Genomic DNA, 20,686 nt, shown 5'->3' with positions numbered 1-20,686 from the left:
CTTGAATACAGGAATGTACGGGATTGTATATTTATAAAATACGGAATTGTACGGGATTGTATATTTTTAGAATACAGGAATGTACGGGATTGTATATTAATAGAATACGGGAATATTTGACCTCGTATATGTTAAGAATACATGCAAGTACGGGCTTTGTATACGTCAGATATACATACAATATACGGAGTCGTATACGTTTAGTATACGGGATTTTTTTTAAATTTAGTATATGCCACATATACATACAAATACGGACATAGTATACTACAGATATACGGACTGGTATATTCAAAGAATACGGGATTTTTTTAGTTCGTATATGACTAGTATACATACATATACAGACTTAGTATACTAGCTATATACAGGAAATATACGGAAATGTATTCTTGCAGAATACGGGATTTTTCAAGTCTGTATATGACTCATATACTTGGGAAATACGGACCTAGTATGCTACAAATATAAAGGAAATATACAGAATTTTTTGTTTGTTTTGGGTTTTACGTCACACCGACACAGTATATGTCATTTAGCGATGTTCCAGGAAGACCTCAGATGCCCTTCCGTGCATTATTTCAGACACGAACTGGCACCCGAGTAGAACCGTAAGCTAGCTGGATAGCTTCCTCACATGAAAGATTCCAAAGTCCCTGTCGGGATTCCAACCTACAGCGGTGAGGGGCAAGTGGTTTGAAGTCAACGACACTCGGCCACAGACGCCCCCCCCCCTTTTTTTTTGAAAAAACACAAATACGGCCATTTTTGTACATCATTCTGACCTATGAATTGACAAATTAAATACTCAGGACTAAAATACTGTCTGAAAACGTCAGATAAAAAACAAGTTAGGAGATAGAAGCAAACAAATCAACACAATAATAATGAACAGTAGTTTATTAAAGATTTGTTTAAAATGTTAACGTATCAACAGTATAAATAAATATATCAAACAAAATAAGTATATCTAAGCTACATTTATTGCATGTATCCGATATTGTAGACATGTGAAAACAACACTCATTTTGGATATTTGTGATCCAACTTGCAAGAACACATGCCATGATGACCAACATGCAGACTTGTAGTCAATCATCCAGCAAGACTTATGTGACGGAAATGTATATTTTACTTGACCTGATTGCCTCCCCTATTTGTAGAATCATCATTGCATCTGAAAAAAAAGCATAATAAATTTGTAAATTTAACTAAATAGAAAGAGTAGGTATTTTTGTTGTTTTTATCGTCAAATAGATATAAGTTAGGAGAATCATCCAATGTGTTTACATTTTGAATTGTTTACTTATTACTCGTCATAGTTTATAAGCTAAATAATTTTAAGTAACGCGAAATAATTTCAAGTAACAGTAGCTTATCAGATTAGGTGACGGCCTGGTGAATTTTCGTGTTCTTTGTTCTATAGTAAATCAGTCACATTTGAGGCTTAATTCAGGATTCCACTGTTCTTGATGAATTACATACTGTCTTCAACTTTAAACATCAACACTATTTAAGTCAAATGAGGCCCAAAATACAATAGGTTAGCCATCTACTTTTTTCAGAAATCTTCACTCTGTTGTAACACAGTTTAAATTCACCACTTTGAAAACTCCTGACAGCTGGTGGGTGGTACATCTTTAATCCTTCCGCCAACAAATGAGTTCCTGGAGAATACACAAAAAACAACTTTTAAACACATCATATAACACACAAAAGCTACACACATGCAATAAATACACTTTAATTATGACCAATCTAACTAGAGATGACTTAAATTGGGCCACTTCAAAATTTTAAAGAACTACTTTCTAGACTACAACGGGTTGGGTCTAATTCCGTACCGGGTTGAGACCTAAATGAATCCAAAATTTAAGTTAAGCCAAAATTTATACTCATTTCCTAGTAATTTAGTGTCATACAAGTACATTCATATAGGTTTGACATGTCTCTAACAAATTACATTAATGCAGTACAATTTCTTAAATATAAAAATTCATGCGAAAAATCAGCCTCGGCCAATAGAATTTTACGCAAAAATTTATATCACAAATTCTGTCATATCTTTTGATTTTGCCAATGGATTTTCTTCAAATAAAGTTTGATGTTACCGGCTAATGTCATTTAGTTATTCTTATGAAAGATTAAGCCCTTATTGCTTTAAAATTGTAATATAAACTCCATTTATTTTAATGAGAGCATGAAATTTTGGGTTAAAATACAAGTAATCACAATTAAATGTGCTTTTTTCATAACTTTTTCCTTCAACATTGCAATAAAACTTACTGATTATGATTTTTACCTATATACCATGGTAAATAAAGTAAAGTACCAAGATATATACCCTATATTGTTTGCTTAAGATATCAATAAAGACAAACAGAGGTAATCTTAAGTTTAGCAAAGAGGTTACTATATCGCCATGGGCTATGTCTTCTGACAAAGTAAGATTAGCCAACTCTCACACAAATAAGGCTAAAAAATGATGGCACATACTGTCTCCCACTTTAAATCATTGAGAAGTGTTAAAATAGTCAAAATTAGAGAAATTTTCTCCTGATATACATCAAAATATCTACCAAATATTGCCCGAGCATTGGGAGTCGTTGCCGTCAATATATAGCTGAAGTTTCAAACTAGACATAAGTTATTACCTTCTCAACTTGTCCTGACAAATCTGCTGCCAAACTGAGCTGAAAGAGTTCTTCCATAGATCTTAACCAGTATAAGGTAAGGTCCTGTACTCAAACCCCGGCTTTGGTAACTGCATGGTCTGAAAAAATATGCAACACTAAGTACATGTCGAAGGAAATTATAAGAGGCATTTATGCTGTTATTCTAATATCCAAAATAGAAAGAAAATAATTTCTTAATTAATCAATGGCTTGATTTGCTAATTCACACAGGAAGGCTTAAATATTGTGTGCTTAAAGATGCATGCCTGCATGGAAATAACAGTTTAGACATTATAAACCTAACCTAATTTAACTGCTGTAGCAGCTGCTGCTACAACAACAACAACTATCACACCAACTGTGTTATTCTAAATGAGTCAATTATCCTTAAACTCACTGTTTAATGACTAGAAAATCTTTTGTATGTATATATTAGCAAATACATTCTGCAGCACAGCAAAACATCAAGTTTCACTACACTGAAAATGCCTATATTTCCAACATGTAAATCACATTTGTCCTGTTCAATTGTCAGTTCTGCTTCATTGAAATACAAGACAATAGTGAATATTTACAATCTGATTACTTCAGCATCAATACTTTGCTGAAACATCAGGGCATATAATGTGTGGTCCATATGAGCAATAGGCTACTATGGTGCTTTGGGCCGGTGCTTCTTGGGCCCCTAAGACCTCTGGAATGAGCTTGCCAATCACTTTTTTTGCCAATGTAACCAGCCTGAAAACATGCACTCCCCAATTTCTTGCAATGCATGGTTTATCCATAATTTAAGATGCATTTCTCTAAAAATTATCATTTTCCATATAAATCTTATAAAAATAAGCTATAGATCTAGTAAATTGCTAAATACAGGGTGCAAAAATAAAATTTATCAATTTATTAACTGCTTTAAACAAAATTTAAATTTCATTTTTTAATTTTAAATGTATTTTTACAGTTTTAATTCAATAAAATGTGGTTAATCCTTCATGCAAAAGCTCTGTACCCTTCTTCTGCACCTACTGACACAGTAGCAGACATCTACATTTGAAGGGGAGATAACAATAACAACATCTGTCCCAATTTAAAATGTCAAAATTAAAAATTTGAAATAAAATTTAAAATTTTCAAACCTGTCAGTTATCCTTTATTTTCCTGATTTCTATGCATAAACACAACACTGATGCAAAGTTTCATCCATATCCATCAACCAGTTCCAATTTTTCAAATTTCTCCTCTTGGTGACGGCCCGGTGAATTTTCGTGTTCTTTGTTCTATAGTAAATCAGTCACATTTGAGGCTTAATTCAGGATTCCACTGTTCTTGATGAATTATATACTGTCTTCAACTTTAAACATCAACACTATTTAAGTCAAATGAGGCCCAAAATATAATAGGTTAGCCATCTACTTTTTTCAGAAATCTTCACTCTGTTGTAACACAGTTTAAATTCACCACTTTGAAAACTCCTGACTGCTGGTGGGTGGTACATCTTTAATCCTTCCGCCAACAAATGAGTTCCTGGAGAATACACAAAAAACAACTTTTAAACACATCATATAACACACAAAAGCTACACACATGCAATAAATACACTTTAATTATGACCAATCTAACTAGAGATGACTTAAATTGGGCCACTTCAAAATTTTAAAGAACTACTTTCTAGACTACAACGGGTTGGGTCTAATTCCGTACCGGGTTGAGACCATTAAGTTAAAATCAGCATCAAGAAACGTTTTATTTTTTAATTAGCCAATCAAAATCATAGTTTTTATTCACTGCGGAGATGGTGCCTCAACAATATAAAAAGAGCGTGCGCAGTGCTGAAAAGTTAACTTGGGCAGATCAGAGCAGTATTATATTTACTGATTCACAGAAATCTCAGATAGCTGGTGCTTAAAATATCTTGCTGTTTCTGTGGAACTTAATGAAGAAAGTTTGAGAAATGGGTATTTAAATTAGTCTGTATATGTATGTGTATAGAATGGAACGGCGTAGTAAATACATACTAGTGTACAGAAATCACAGATATCTGACACTAAAGACGTTTTACTATTTCTGTCAAATCTCTGCAAAAATGTTTTAGTCGAAGTATTTTTGGGAAATAGATATTTGAAATATGTTTGGTTATGTCCTTGTAAGAGTCGGATCATAATGATAGTAGCATTTTCTTGTATACAGAAATCTCAGAGATCTGGTACTGAAATGTTCTATTGTTTCAGTAAGACCTCTCGGGCAAACGGATAAGAAATAATATTATGGTTGAAGTTAAATCTAAAATATCTGGCTATATTTACAAGATAAATGATTAATGAATAATGAGGAAATTTTTATGAATGTTCGAAGAATTGTATTTTTAGAAATATATTATATGAGATTGTCGGAATGTAAATGTAGGGGATGAAGGATAGGTTTAGCTTAAGATTGATATTTGGTTAAGAATAGGTTTTGAGATTATGTTTCTTAGTATATACAGATTTGAATGATTTAAGAAGTAGATTTTGATTGTAATTTTGCTTTTAATGTTGTTGTTTTGCTTTTTGTTAGTATCCAATCATTAGGTTAAGAAACCGATGGAGAAATTTTATATGAATATTTCAAATCCGTGCGCATAAATATCTTAGGAAAAATGTGTATTTACCAACAAGAATATCAAGATTTTATTTTGTAGCCAACCGCCCGGTACACTACACTTACAGCAAGGTGAACGTTCCGGTTTACCCCCAGCACGTACACTGGAAAAAATGGACGCACATTACACTGTTAACAAATGAACTTTAACATATGAAATAATCAAAACACATGCAAAAAGATATACGCTAAACGCTCTCTTGAAACGCTAGAACGCTGGCAAAATAGACAAAATAACTCTTAAATAGATAGGCGTTTATTACGTTGACACTTGGCATAAATAAAAATAATGGTAGAAACTTTAGCAAAATAATGATCAAATAATCTATAGTCTTTTAAATAGCAGCGAACGAAATAAATATGACATTTAACACAAAAGAAAAAAAACATACTTGCATCAGACCGGAAGATTTACTTATTTTCAAGACAATAAGATGACAATTACGTTGTTGATGCGTCCATTATATCCCTAATATAAAAAAAATTCATTTTGCATCCCAAACTGTAATCGAATAAAATGAGGTAAGATACTAGACCAGTCAACCTCATGGACCTCATTGGTACCAGATGGTGACGAGTGCGGGACTCCAAAGATTAGTTTGTTTGTTTGTTTGTTTCATTTTACGCCTTTTCCCAACAGTATTTCAGTCATATAGGCGGGTAGTTTCCTAACCGTCGTTCCTGGAGAGTTACACCAGTACTAGACTATCTTCCTCCGTGCTAAACTACTAAAGCATCTCCCGGGGATCGAACCCACGCCAGAGCGGTAACTGGATTAGAAGTCATCGACTCTAACCCCTCGACCACGGAGGCGGTAAATGATTAGTAAATCATGTTTAATGCATGTGGATTTACCAAAAGAGTGCATCAGAAAGTATTGTTCATAGCACTAAGTTGAAATTTATGTGGCATAATGCACTTAATATATGTTAATATGCTATATTTAACATTAAATGCCTAATATCTTAATTTTTTATATGTACAATAAAGAATTTAATAAATTTCTTTATCTTGTATCAGTTTATCAGTTTCTTTTTGCATGTACTTTAATTATAGTCTGTGCTTTTTGCGATACCATACACTGCGCCTGTAATATTCCCGGCACCTCTTCTACAAATATACAAATGAAGTAGGAAACCAGTACCTTAAGTGCACTTCATTAATAATCACTGTCTGTCCTGTCCGAAATACAGTCCACCCTTTCACTATCTCCGGGTACAAACCATCCTGTTCCGTACTATTCAACATAGCTTTATGAAAACATGCTCAGACATTACTGCATTCACTGGATACATTTAGCATAGTAAATCTAAAAGATTTAGCATTAATTTTCCTATGAACAGTGGACAAAATAGACGACTTGCTAGAAATTGCTTGTTGTGACGTTCCCCTTGGCCCCGGCTATGCATCGAATGTTCACAAAAACCATTTAGGGGTTTTCAGAATTTACCGTGAGTAGCTTATATAATAACTAGTACTCTGCGCCTTATCTGATCAAAATCGGTTGAGTAACAGCAAAGTTTTTAATAAAAAAAACATACCTAAATCGGGTGAAAAATTGCGTGTACCGTACCCGCAAGTCACGTGGTATGGCCACAATGCTTAAGGCTGCGAAGCTAAATTTTAGTAATAACATATCATCTTCATAAGCACATATTTATGCATAATTATTTCAAAGTATATATCCATGAATGACAAAGCTATGCAGAAAAGACGACAAACTATTCACATGTGTCATTTGACCTTTGAACTTGATTCTGGACACATCATCATCATGTCTTACGTACACATCAATGCCAAAGAATTTTAAAATCCACCCGGAATGGCAGAACTGTTGACTGGACACGACCATCAATGCACTTTAATACAAGTTGACATTGACCTTTGGGGTTGAGACCTGATTCTTGAGCACGACAATATAATTAACAATTTTACACAAATATTCAAAAACATTTCTTATCCCCGTGGTCATAATTATATAATGTGTTTTAGCAAGAAGTGTATGCATGCATGTACATGTATGATATTTATAACGCAGATTAAGTGAATAAAATGTTCCCTACATACATGTACGTTCACTGCTCTACTTTTTAGTTTGTTTAACTATGTTTTGGCGTTGTTTTCTTTTCATTTTAGGAACTTTTTGTTATATTTTTAATCTGTGTAAACATGTATATGTATAACAGACAAGTAAGTTCAGCATGGAACGCATTAGATTTGTTTTGCAGAGGTTGCTGGTTCAATTCTCTGGCAAGGCGAATTTCTCTTCGAGAATTGATCTCAGACATTGGTTTTAATGTCTTATTGTGTCTCATTGCTGATTCAGAAATTAAGTATGATATTATAAAAATAAGTTATGATCCAGGAAAACCGGTAGGGTGAACCGATCAAATTTTATTAGAATTTGTTAAAGTCCGCTTAAGACAAGAAAAACAGACAGTCCGATATTGCTTTATTCGCGTTAAATAATATTGTTCTGAACAAGATAAATTCTTATTCCATGACGTGCTTGTCTGACGGAAATCATTTACTGAGTATATTAGTTTCATTTAATAATGAACTGCATGTTCTAGAACTTTATTGATTTATAATGATAAACTTCAATACTTTTAGGTATATTTTGAAGATATTCATGTATGTATGTATGAACGCCAAAGAAGTTTATCCAAAATCAGTTGGAACTACATAAACACGATTATTTTTTTCTAACGTTTCTTTATTGAAAATGAAAGTCTCCTATCAACAAGTAAAAACGATATTCTTGCTGGATCAAGTTATGACGTCACTGATATCACATTTATTGTCATTGTGATGACAAATTCTAATATCCGACAGAACAAGCATAATATACCATTACCTACTATCTGTCACCTAGAAACCCCCGATTCACTTATAGGAGACCGAGCAGTTTGTGTAATGGGTGACATACATTGCTTCCACGACGAAATTTGTGAAATGATATAGACAACGCCAAACGCATTGAAAATTATCCGATATTCATCTTTGTAGAGGATCTAGTTAATAAAGGCCCAGACAGCGTCGAGGTTGTCCGTGCAATAAGAGAAATGGCCCTCAGTTGTAATGCTTTTGCCGTCCGTGGAAATTCTAGGCCTACATAAAAATTTCAAACTTGACCATGAGTATGAACTTCCAGATAAGTATCAATGGATAAAAGGATTAAACGACGATGATATTGATTTTTTAAATGCTCTACCGTATACTTTATCTATACCGTGCCTTAAGTAATGCTTTGGTTGTACACGGCGGATTAGTTCCAGGAAAGCCACTAGATAGACAGATATTGAATGACTTAACAAACATGAGAAATGTGATAGATACCGGTGACCCTTTTGAAAATGAAGGACTTATTGGATATTATACATGTGACAAGGGAGTGGCTTGGGCTGACACGTGGCCCGGTCTATAACACGTGTATTTTGGTCACGATGCCAGAAGCACAATATGCGACAGGTCTCGATACGGGTTGTTGCTATATAGAGAATTCTTAAGGGGTGTGTTCGTAAATAAATCTCGCCAGCGCCTTACAGTAAAATCCAAGCAACCATTTTCGTTTCACGAAGAATAAACGAAGATATTGTTTGAGTGAACATTTGTAAAAACATCAAACAACTAATTCCTTGTCTATTTACAGTTGACATATCATTTCTTTGTATATTTTATTTTCGTTTACATGTGTTTACTATAGGTACTGAAATTGGGTATGGATGATTACTAAAACAGAATTTACATTCCAAAGTTTTCTACTGACGCATTATTTCTTTGATTAGTTTTATCTGTTTGAGTTTTTTTGGGACTTTTTATGCTATGGTGTTGTACATGTATGTCCGTCTGTCTGTCTGTTCGTCCGACCTTACGAAAAGATACTTATGTGGCTACAGAAAAAATAGTAAACTATATTTTTTCATCGATGCCATTTATTCCGTAAGCTGTTATACAGATACTTCCCTGTATGTAGCTAAAAAGCAAAAGGGAGTAGCAACATTAGTACTATTTCGTTAGAACGTCCGTCTGACCGACCGTTTGTCCGTTGACTTATGGTTTCAGGACACTTTTAATGGATTTCAATGGTTGTATTGTGTTTATTATAGCAATATACAGGTAAAGTCCAATTTTTGCTTTAATCAGTTTATTAAGTTTTATGCCCCTTTGAAGCAAATTGTCTATGAAATTAATGGTTTCAGCAGGATAACGTTTGAGGAAGATTTCAATGATTGTGTTTATAGTTGGCATGCATGTACGAGTATGTTATATATGTCAAAATATGGATCAAGTTTGATTTTTTGTGCAATCAATTTATCATTGACAAAGTTATGCCCCTTTATATGTTCAATTACTTCTATGGCTAATATTCTATTTCCTCAAAATGTTGTTTTTTTCCAATTCAACAGAAAAGGTCATCATTAATTTAATGTGCTATATATCTATCTTGAAGGCATATTTTTGTCTCTGATACCTTCTTCAAATTGATTTTGCCCGATTCAGTGGAGCTCTCGTTTTAAATGATTTATTCACAAAGTATTAAGCACTGTACTAAAAAAATACTGTGAAGACAGTGAAGGTCAATTTTCTCAAAAATAAATTTGGTAATGATAACGCGTTGCGGAACAAACTTTGCCAACTCTTGGAAATGGAACCTTTGTGTATTTTATAATAAATTGTTCTTCATGTCGGTATAACTATTCAATGGTGCATTCCCCGCAAAAAAATAGAAAAACAAATACAGAAGAAAAAAAATATTGCTCACTGCATGCAATTTTTAATATAATTAATTTGCTTTCTTGCCCTAAGTTCGGCATAAACTTCTATATCTCAAATATTTAAATACATGTATTACACATATTGCAATATAGAAAAGCTTTATAAGTCTATACAAGTATATACAATTATGTTGACTAGATTTGAGATCGGTTGTTTTTACTGTTATGAATAAGTACACATAAAAGCCAAGGTAAGTTCCAAAGTATGACAGCTGACAATATGTAAGTAATTGATGGAATATTGTTTTACGTTTAGTTTACATAACATTTCTTAAACAACTATCTTGGTTAACTTTACAAAGTATTTACAATATGAATTAAGTAAATTTATACAAGAATAAAAATAATGTATATTGTTCATCAGACATGCCTTGTTTGCTATTTACTTAACTGTTTTTTGTCTGAGTGATAAACGCTACATTTTAGGTAAGTCGTGCGCGTGCAATAATTTAATTAGACATAAAAACGCCAAAGAAAAAACACTTGAATCATTTGAATGTCATAACAAGATAAATAGATTGAGGCAATTAACAATTACCATTAATAAACATAGCTATAGTTAAACAAACACGAAAGTAATTTATAAGCATGCACAAATTCATCACTGTACACAGATTGTTTCATTAATTATTTTTGTAGAATTACAAATATACTTTTCTTTGCAATCCCTTTACGCACGAAAACCCATGGCAGCCACATTTATGCCCTGCAACTATGCATCCAAATTCTAAAGCCTTTGCAACGGACTTCCCTCTACTAAAGGCGTAAATAAAGCCTGCATTGAAAGTATCTCCGGCGCCTAAAGTATCAACCACCTTTTCCGGAGGGAATGCAGGCGACACTTCTAATTTGTCATCAACCAATGCAGCAGCACCGTCCTCTCCCCATGCACATACAAGTATAGTACCAGCTTTACAAAGTTTGTAAAGACCCCTAACAGTCTCTTCTTTATTAGCATAACCGTCATCAATTGCATAGTCTTTGCCAATTAGAACAATATCAGCTTTTCCGAACAGAAATCGAAATTCTGGATTTGTTGAGTTTGGCTGCTCCAGTTCAACTGACACCAGCACCTTCCGACCAGCATTATTCACTGTATTATATCTGACGATACGAGTAACGATATTTTCAATGTCATCTGTCCGACCTTCAAAACTTCTTGATTCAAGGTGTATCCATGAGTATTTTCCTATATCTAATGAAGAAAACTGCTCATACGTCACCCCCACGATACCATTGAAATCTGGAATGGCGGTTCTTGTCCCCTTTTTCTTACTTATTATCAAAGGTGCAATTGGTGCCTTGTGTTTTTCATGATTAAGTATTATGCAATTTTCAATGCAGACACCAGTCTCTTTAAAGTCTGTTTGTAAAAACGTTAGCCATTGATTGTCCACCATAGTTCCAAAGTATTCAACTTGGGCGCCTAGATGAGCGAGAACTGTTGACGTATTGGATGCATTCCCACCACGTGCCCAGTAATTGCCGATTGCCAGCGTTTTAGAATCTTCTATCGGATATTCATCGCAGATTATAACAAAGTCAAGCGTGCAAATGCCAATACATAAAATTGGTTTTGATTTTGATAATTTGTGTATTTCTTGTAACCCATCCTTCACACAGCTATTAACTAGAGAATCGGCAAACTGTTTTACGTCTGTGAATTTATTTCCCATCTTTCCGGCTTTCAGGCTTCCATGAAAATCTCCAAATGTTTCTGTTTTAACCATTTCCAGACTCTTCTCAACTATTCTTCCAACATACTGTTCAACTTTATTTTTAAATTGTTCGTCCGTCTCCATTATTTTAGAACAAACAAAATTATTTTATAACATATAACTCCAATATAACTATTTGTATCCGTTTTTGTACCCGTTCACTCAGTCAGTATTTATACGCATAAAAACTTTTAAAGTAAGCCCTTGTGATAATATTTAAATTAAAGCGTTTGCTAAAAACAGCCGACAATAATCTTGAAGCAAGCATGTATATCTTCAAATGTAAGCTACTGCGATATAGTAAGGTTGTGAAAGTAGGTAATCTGTTATCTGGATGACATCCTTCTATCTCTATACCATCACATATATACATACCTTGCATACAGCAAACCTATTATGTTTACATAACTGAACGGTTTATCTGGTGATTTTATGTCTCATTGCTTTAATGATTAAAATATTGACAGACAAAGAATTAATTTAAATGTATAATCTGTTATCACTGGTCATTAGATGTAGACAATTGAGGATCCTTCATTTCTATCTTTTTATGTTAAAATTTTAGAATTGTTGCTTTATGTTGAATGACTAGCTAGATAACATCACCTTTCTGTACTTTCTTTTTAATTTAATCTTATTGATTGTTACTTTATGTTTTGGTATTTAGGCCCTAATGGAACTTCTAATTTACAAATTTACGACATCATACTAATGCACCACAACAAGAATTCTGGAATGCTCGTGCAGTTTTTGCGGCTTTGCAAAAACGGTATTGCACGATTGATATTTTGACGTGAAGTCATTTTGTGTCGATGTTAACACAGTAATGAATTATTAATAATAATAATAATAATGATAAAGTTTATTCCTGTAACATAGGCCTCTGGCCCAAAATACAACACAATACAACAAACATGAAAATGGAATGAAAAGTGATTCGTTTTACTGTAAACATTTCTAATTTCTGATAAATAATAGACTACCGGTACTCTATTCGTTTAGATTCTTTACTAAATTTATTGAACTACGAAAACAAAAAGCGAGTCTTTACACTATGTATATAAAAGTTTAACGTCAGAATATAGTGTCGTGTAATACTATTTTACGAAGTCACAAAAGCGGCATGCGTTAGTGATGAAGACGCTTTTACTGCTTACACTGGTGCTAGAAAACTCCTACGTACAGAGCATGTCTTACGTCCGCCTTTTATGAATAAATGACATCATTGCAACGTTATGAATGAAGTTGTAAATTTTACACTACCATAAGAAGATGTGCTAAATGAAAATATTAGTCCTCTTTATTTCTTTCCGAAATACGATTTATTTATAATATGCAAGAAAAAGAACCAGCCATGGACGGGAATAACTAGAACCAGCCATGGACTGGAATTACTAGCCTCGTTAAAATTACCGCCTAATCGGGCCAGATTCAGGTCTGTACCGGTAGTCTGTGTAATCCTTATAATTTCAAACTGTGAGTGATATATATATATATACATAAGTAGTACTTACATACGTACTGTCAAGTATTCACACTCGGGCGCATGAGGGTTGTTGCACTTTTTCATATTCCCTCTTGTACAGACTCAATTAATTAAAACAAGTCTGCAGTTTTCATGAAATTTTGTTGTGACTTATGCTTCCGAGGGATCACTCTTTCTCTAGATTTTTATATCACGGACGAAACCCAGTATCTCACTGGTAAGCTTAACATAAAACGAAAAATGTTTGAGTAACCTGTTTTTTTTAACTTAACTGAGTACAAAGTACCCAATTGTGTGTTTTTGTTTCAGCATGATGTCATTCGTCCGTCGTCTAGATATCGTTATCCACAATTTCTTAAAACATCTTCATAACCATATGGCAATATTATAATTAACCTTCAAGGAAAAGAGCATTTCATGTCAATATCGTAAAACATGCCGTATACTTCTGTATGTCTATTGCGAAACATAATAACCGAGGAGATCAAAATGCGTTTCATCCATATTCCTCGGCACCTGGAGTTCTTTACCAGTTTCATAACGTTGTGCTCCGTTTTTGTCCCGGTTCTCATGGCAAGACAGTGTGTACGAAATTTAAGCTGTTTTGTTGTGTTTCAATAACGGTTTGGACCTGTTTGTGATGACTTGCAGTCGCGTGTGTTACGGTTTTGTAAATTCTACCATCGTCTGAACGGTTTGCGCGGTCTTGAAAAGTGTATTAAAATCTGTTCCCGACACAAGAGCTTCCCTGCACCACCAATAACGATGAAAATGGTCTTTTGCATGCAATCTTAAAAACCGAGGTCTGATGCATCGCTGCTTTACACAAGACAGAAGAAGAAAAAAGAAAAAAAAGATTGATTATAATGACTTGCGATGCATGTATATATTACAAAACAAATATAAAACAAATACAGAACAAACAAATCCCTCGGTCCCATGGGCCTCTATCGTCCTGTTTATGGTAAACGTCATGTATATAAACATGTAGAAGATTCAACGTCAAAAGAATAAGTAAATGAATGGATTTAACAGATTTAAAACATTACAACTGCCTAAACTTATTATTATAGTATATATAGTTTGATCATTGAAACATGATGATTAGCTTGCCTGGAAATTCTGTGAGTTCTGTGATATTTAGTGTACTGCAATAAGCTTTTACAAAGTATTTTACAATCTTTCTAAGGTGATTTTAGAACAAGAAGATTAATTTGTCACCGACACTCAATTCCATAAATACATTATCATTTGATATTTCACCAAATGACTGTGATCTTACTCGTATATGCCGTATAGGTTTCCTATTGTGCAAACGTATAAAAAATTATCAAAACGCGCCACTTTTTACACCTTCATGAAGTGTAGCTAACATGTTTTGTTAGTCAATTCAGAGATGTAGATATCTATATCTCTGGTCAATTTACAAATTGCGGAAAACGATCGGCGATACGTCTTCCTTTGGCGACTTACAGTCATGAAACCATGATGTTTTACAAATGCTTGAAACTGTGTACTTGTTCATACATACTTTTCATTGCATTGTAAACTTTGCCGTCTATTCCATTTAGCAGAAATATACCTCGCATGATCTCCCTCGCCTGAATCAATTCTGCTGATCGGCCATATGTTTTCGTTTTCTAAATAGTAGGTTATCCTTTTGTTTATCGAAGAGCTGTATCAGTCACGTACATATTAAAGTAAAGATACATCCCTATATAATTCAACGGTAATCTTTTGTCATAATAATTATGCTTGTATATATAATTAATCTTTCTCCAGTCGCTACTATTATAACCGAGGGGAATTTTAGAACATTTAAAATGGAGAGCAAGGAATTCTTCAAATGAGCTTTCGATTATTGAAATTTCAAATGTCTCAAACAAACAAGTTTTTCCTAGAATTCTAACACCGCCCGAACCTCGCACTGCATTAATTAACATGAATATTTTTTACGATTGTTACCGAACCAGACGTACTGGCTTTAAAAGATTACCTTTTCAGGTAAGATAGAATTCATGAACAGTGCTCATTGATTGGATAAATAATGGAACCAGCATTTGTTCTGTACGTACAGTGGTATAAAGAGGCCATCAGAAATATTTTATCTACCACAAGCGTACTCGATAGCTACTACTGTGCAGTACAAGCTATTATGCGCACACGCGATAGCTATATCGTGCGCACGTAATAATTGACCGACGTAGGGGCCACGCACGTGCACGTAGTAGCTTTCGCGTGTGCACGTAGTAGCTACCGTGTGCGCGCGTAGAAGCTATCGCGTTCGTGCATAGTAACTATCGTGTGCGTACGTAGTAGCTTTCGTGCGCACGTAGTACTTAGCTATCGCGTGCGCACGTAGAAGCTATCGCGTGCGAGCATATAATTAACGATTGCGTGTGTACGTAGTAGCTTTCGCGTGCGCACGTATAGTAGCTACCGTGTGCGCACATAGAAGCTATTGCGTGCGAGCATAGTAACTATCGCATGTGCACATAGTAGCTTTCGCGTGCGCACGTAGTAGCTACCATGTGCGCACGTGCTCTAAGCTATCGCTCGCGAGCATAGTAACTATCGCGTGCGTACAGTAGCTTTCGCGTGCGCACGTAGTAGCTATCGCGTGCCACGTGATAGATAAAATATGTCTGATGTGCCCTTTATTGGAGAGGTCATCAGACCTCTCCATATAGCCTAATTAATTTGGCGTGAACGGTTTGACCCATTTTACAGACTTTTTTTTCTTACTGTCAAACCGTTACGCCTAATTTTAACTGTCATTTTTACGCACGGAAAATCTACCGGTAACACTATCGATAGTTTGGACTGATTTTTACTGCTTAAACCTGAAAGTAACTTCAATTACCTCTAAAGATCAATAGAATATAAATTTTAGTACTAACTTCTCCTAGAAAAAATATTAGATTGTACCTGTCTTAACGCATACATGCGATTTATTTCAAATTTGTATTGTCTACTCTATCTTCGGCGGACATGGTATGACGTCATCGTAAAAAATCGATTCCGTGAAAGCTGGTAGTAGCTACCAGTGTGTCTAGCAGGTAAGTGTGGGTTACGCATGAAGATTAACTTAAACGAAATATCGGGGGAAATAAATCTATTCATTATTTTTTAATAAATGTGTGCATTATTAAATACTATTGAAAAGTATCATTGTATTTAACCTAAAATGCATTGGTCGCAAATAGGCTCTGTACAAGTACTGTTGTTTAATATTTTTTAAATATTTTAATACATATACTCAACATTTATCAATTGGTGGTTTGCCTTCTTGTTTACTGCTAATGACTGCCAAATGTCACTCTCGGATAAAATACTGACTTCATTTATACATGGATATTTATATGACAATTAAGAACGTAAAAGAAATATTGAAGGAAACTATTTGAAATACACTTCAAATTATTCAGTATTTGTGCAAATAATATTTCAAGAGCTCTTATTCACCGATTGCCGATATATAATACCATATTAAACCTATTGATAAAGTTAAATGTCTTCTTGACATACTTTATTAATTTACTAAAAAGGAACTTTATTGTGATCCAGCCATATGCTGTGTAACTATAAAGGAAGGGTCACATATTTTAATTGAAATAAATTTTAAGTAGAGGATATTAAAAAAAAGTCATTGAGAAGATCAGAATTTTCAAATGAACAGATTAAGAGACTTATAAATGTATAAGGTGTATGTCTTGTTGTTTCATACTGTTTTGGTGACACTTTTGTTTGTGTCCCTTGTTGTTTTCTCGTCTATGGTAAGTTTCTTCCCTTTGCCCCTAGTTTTATTTCTTTATTTCGCCCCCTCCCCCGAATTTCCTATCCCCTTCTCCTGTGCCCGTTAACTTAGTGGTCCTGTTTCATACTGTTTTGGTGACACTTTTGTTTGTGTCCCTTGTTGTTTTTTCGTCTTTGGTAAGTATCTTCCCTTTGCCCCTAGTTTTATTTCTTTATTTCGCCCCCTCCCCGAATTTCCTATCCCCTTCCCCTGTGCTCGTTAACTTTGTGGTCCTATTAATCATTCATTTATTTATTTTCTTTGATTTCCTTCTCAGTTACATTTTAGTGATAAGCCTGACCGTGCTCTCCCTTGCGCCCTTTCCCGTTTTAATTTAGGATCCTCCTGGGCTCCTTGCCAATGGTTCATGTTCCTGGGTCGTGTGGGGTTTGCGTTCATTGAACGCCGCCTTTCCTTGTTCATCTTGTTTATCATATTGTATACATGTATACCGAACCGTAACAAACAGATAATGATTATCAATACAAGGTTCGGCAAGCAAGCAAAGAAATGCAAAGAAACAGAAAAAAACTTATCCACATTCATGTATCCACCCTCCAAAAAAACCCACCAAAAACGCCTGAAACTGCAAAATCGAAACATAAATACACAGGAGTGCCAAAGACGGCTCTGGTAGGTTCAAGTGCTCCCTTTCGCCGATTTAAACAGAATTGATCACTTAAACATAATAATGTTGAAATTTTTAATCAACATCCACAGATGTGTACATAATACGGCGGTAATCATGGAACTTTCAATGTGACACATTCGAGGTGCCGTTCAACGGGAACTAGATAACATGGAATTTTTAATGGGTATCAGAGGTTTTGGTGCCTTTTGCGACAGTCGTTCCAACATTTCTCCCATCTGTCTTACATTGTTATGCTATTCAACATCTAAATAACGGTCACTAAATTTCCGCTTGCTGTGTTTTTATCATAAACCCCGTCAAATCTGTGCGACAATTATATTTTACTGAGGACTGTCTGAAATTCCATTTTATAGTTTGAAATTTTAAGATTTTTTTTCAGAGTTTTAAAGTTATTTTGGTTGTTTTGAACTTCTTCCCATACACAACCGTCCTCAATTTCTTTTAAAGATAATAAACTAGAAATTGATATGGAGTGTAATATAAATTGAAATTCTTCTTTGCTCCATCATGTATAGTATAATAATAATTCATTAAGATGTACCTAGAATTACATTGTATTTTCGTATGTACTTGTAGGAAATCATGGCAGGGTTATAAAATAAAAAGGTAGTTCAGAAATTTCACCTAATGATCACAGATGTTAAAAATCCAACTTAATAATATCTAATTTGACAATTTAAATGGACTTAAATGCAGTATGATCTGACATCGGACATCATAAACTATTTAATTTCTAAGTAACGTTATCATAATTTCCTTTACACATTCTCTTTTTAATGCTGAAATATTTGTGTGTGAATAAAAGAGTTATTCCTGCAATAATTCATATAAATAACATAAACAAATTGTATAATAAAGCTTGGCAAATACAATCGATTGCCGCCGATACCTGTGTTACACCATGGATTTTACCAGTGTTTACAATTTTACCATGACACCGTTTTCCAATATGGCCGCTTTCAATAATTTTCAACGATTAAAAAAATTAAAGTGGAATATTTAGACTTCTGTTCGACTATGAAGTATGATAATTTGGAACCTTGCATAAAAAACGATTCTCTTTCAGGTAATGTAGACCGTTTCTTTGAAACTTTTCTAGTTTTCGCTCCCAACAACTTCTAATTGGGAAGCGTCCGTGCATAAAAATGCAGTTCGTGGTTGGACTTGGAAAAAGACAGCGCCCGTCCAAAATTATCTCGGTGTCTCTTTGACAAGTCTAATTAGTTGGACTACTCTCCATAGTGTTCAGACTGATTGCTGGCGGCATCCATTTTTGCGTATCTGATTGTAGTAAATGAATCTCATTTACAGCTTAAAACCATTAGGAGCAGTCTACAAAATTTGTTTTGCGCATGCTCCGTTTCAAAATACGACTTAACTTAAACGAAAAATTGACCTTTTCGAAAACCTAGCTAAACACCGTTTTCCGGTACGTTACGGAACATCGAAGTGAACGAATCGATCGGTACAAAGAAAAATCCGAAAATATTATTTACGTTGTGGATGTTTCATTCCGTCTTAATCTTTTAAACTGTATAAATCGATTACAGTATTGTTTTCTTAATAGCGTTTTACTATTTCTTGTTCCGATAAATAGTAACAGTAACGATAAATAGTAACAGTGAACATTATAGCTACATTAACACCATGCACTAATATACGACCGAGTGAACCGTGTACCGCGTGTACAAAGTTCTTTTGAACTGGTATGACTAAGTAACGCAACGGGGATATTTTGGCGCAAGTGGCACACATTTGACGCACGTTTGATTTTCTTAAAATATTGTGGTAGGAGGCATGCAGCTTTATATCCTGTTTATTCCAATCAAATGATATAAAACATTTTTATGTAAATCCTGGACTTAAAATTATCTTACATACTGCCCGTTTTGGAAAATGTAGAGGAAATGTTTTCATATACTTACCAAAACATTAACCGAAAATTTGTTTATTGAATTTTACAAGAAACTTTTATTTTGATACTACTTTTAATATACATTTATTCTAAATTTAGTTTTCTTTCTTTAAAAAGTATCCCTAATGCGTCAAGGAAAAAAATCCATTTCTCCAGCATATAATCTTTCAAAACATTAAAAAATGAAGTGTAAACAAACTTTCATTATGATACTATATATTCAATTTATATAATAAATTATATTTTGTTAAATAATTGTAATTTATAACCATTCGTTGTGTCTTATTTCCAAATATTTTCAAATTAAACAAATCTTCCACAGCAGCAAAAAGACCTCTCGCATGCTTCTTTTTAAAGAAGCAAACTTGTGTCATTGTAGTGCTGATATAAAATATGTATAAAAAATAGTTTAGTCACGGTTTATTTCTTATTCCTTCTGTTCTTTGTTTTTTCACATTTTATGAGCTAGTTAACAATACTAGTAGCAAATGAACTTTTGGGTCAACTCTTTACCAACGGTTGGGCCGACGTTGCCCGATTAGCAAACTGGCATCTGGCCAACCTGTTGACATTCTTCATTGGGTCAACGATGCAAAATATGGCCAAACGTTAGGCCTACTGGTCAACATCTGCCATCTAGGATACAAAATGATTTTATTCTTGAGTATGCAAGAAAATTGATGAATATATTCTATTTCCTGATAATATTAAGCCCTAAGGCTAAACTTTGTTTCGGATGAACTCCATAACGAAGTCCTGTTCCCAAAGTCCTAGTTTATGTAGGCTGTCCGTGTCTGTTTGGTCCTCGATTGTCACGTAAACTATACTGTACTGAGTACTGTACTGTAGTGTATGCCGCAAATAATAACATTGTTTATTTTGACTGTTTCAATTCTAGCAAGTCATTGATATATGCAAGAAATGGGCAGGGTCAAATGGCAATTGATGAGGGTCAATTCGGTCCAAACATTCTGGGTGTTAATTTAGTAGATTGAAACCTACATATGGACATATTTAGTGGTGTAAAGAAAG

General features: G+C 34.2%; 1 protein-coding gene and 1 long non-coding RNA gene across 2 annotated transcripts; both read right to left on the bottom strand.

Moving 5' to 3' along the window:
* Positions 1–1,388: 1,388 nt before the first annotated feature.
* Positions 1,389–4,389, bottom strand: LOC132747182 (uncharacterized). Its single transcript, XR_009628090.1, has 3 exons — positions 3,809–4,389; positions 2,655–2,773; positions 1,389–1,667 (listed from the first exon to the last, which is right to left on the bottom strand). It is a non-coding gene; the product is annotated as an uncharacterized LOC132747182 (long non-coding RNA).
* Positions 4,390–10,169: 5,780 nt separating this feature from the next.
* Positions 10,170–12,137, bottom strand: LOC132747181 (ketohexokinase-like). Its single transcript, XM_060736511.1, has one exon. The coding sequence runs from the start codon at positions 11,887–11,889 to the stop codon at positions 10,729–10,731; it is 1,161 nt and encodes a 386-aa protein (XP_060592494.1). The 5' UTR covers positions 11,890–12,137; the 3' UTR covers positions 10,170–10,728.
* Between the last annotated feature and the right edge of the window lie 8,549 nt (positions 12,138–20,686).

This window comes from Ruditapes philippinarum, unplaced genomic scaffold (assembly GCF_026571515.1).
Source record: "Ruditapes philippinarum isolate M1 unplaced genomic scaffold, ASM2657151v2 ctg4079_1_1_1_1, whole genome shotgun sequence".
NCBI classification, from domain to species: Eukaryota; Metazoa; Mollusca; class Bivalvia; order Venerida; family Veneridae; genus Ruditapes; species Ruditapes philippinarum.
Note: the sequence above shows the minus strand (reverse complement) of the source record. Positions and strands in the feature narration are given on the sequence as shown.

Coding starts and splice junctions, on each gene's coding strand:
- LOC132747181 (XM_060736511.1), bottom strand. CDS start 11,889: ATGGAGACGGACGAACAATTTAAAAATAAAGTTGAACAGTATGTTGGA.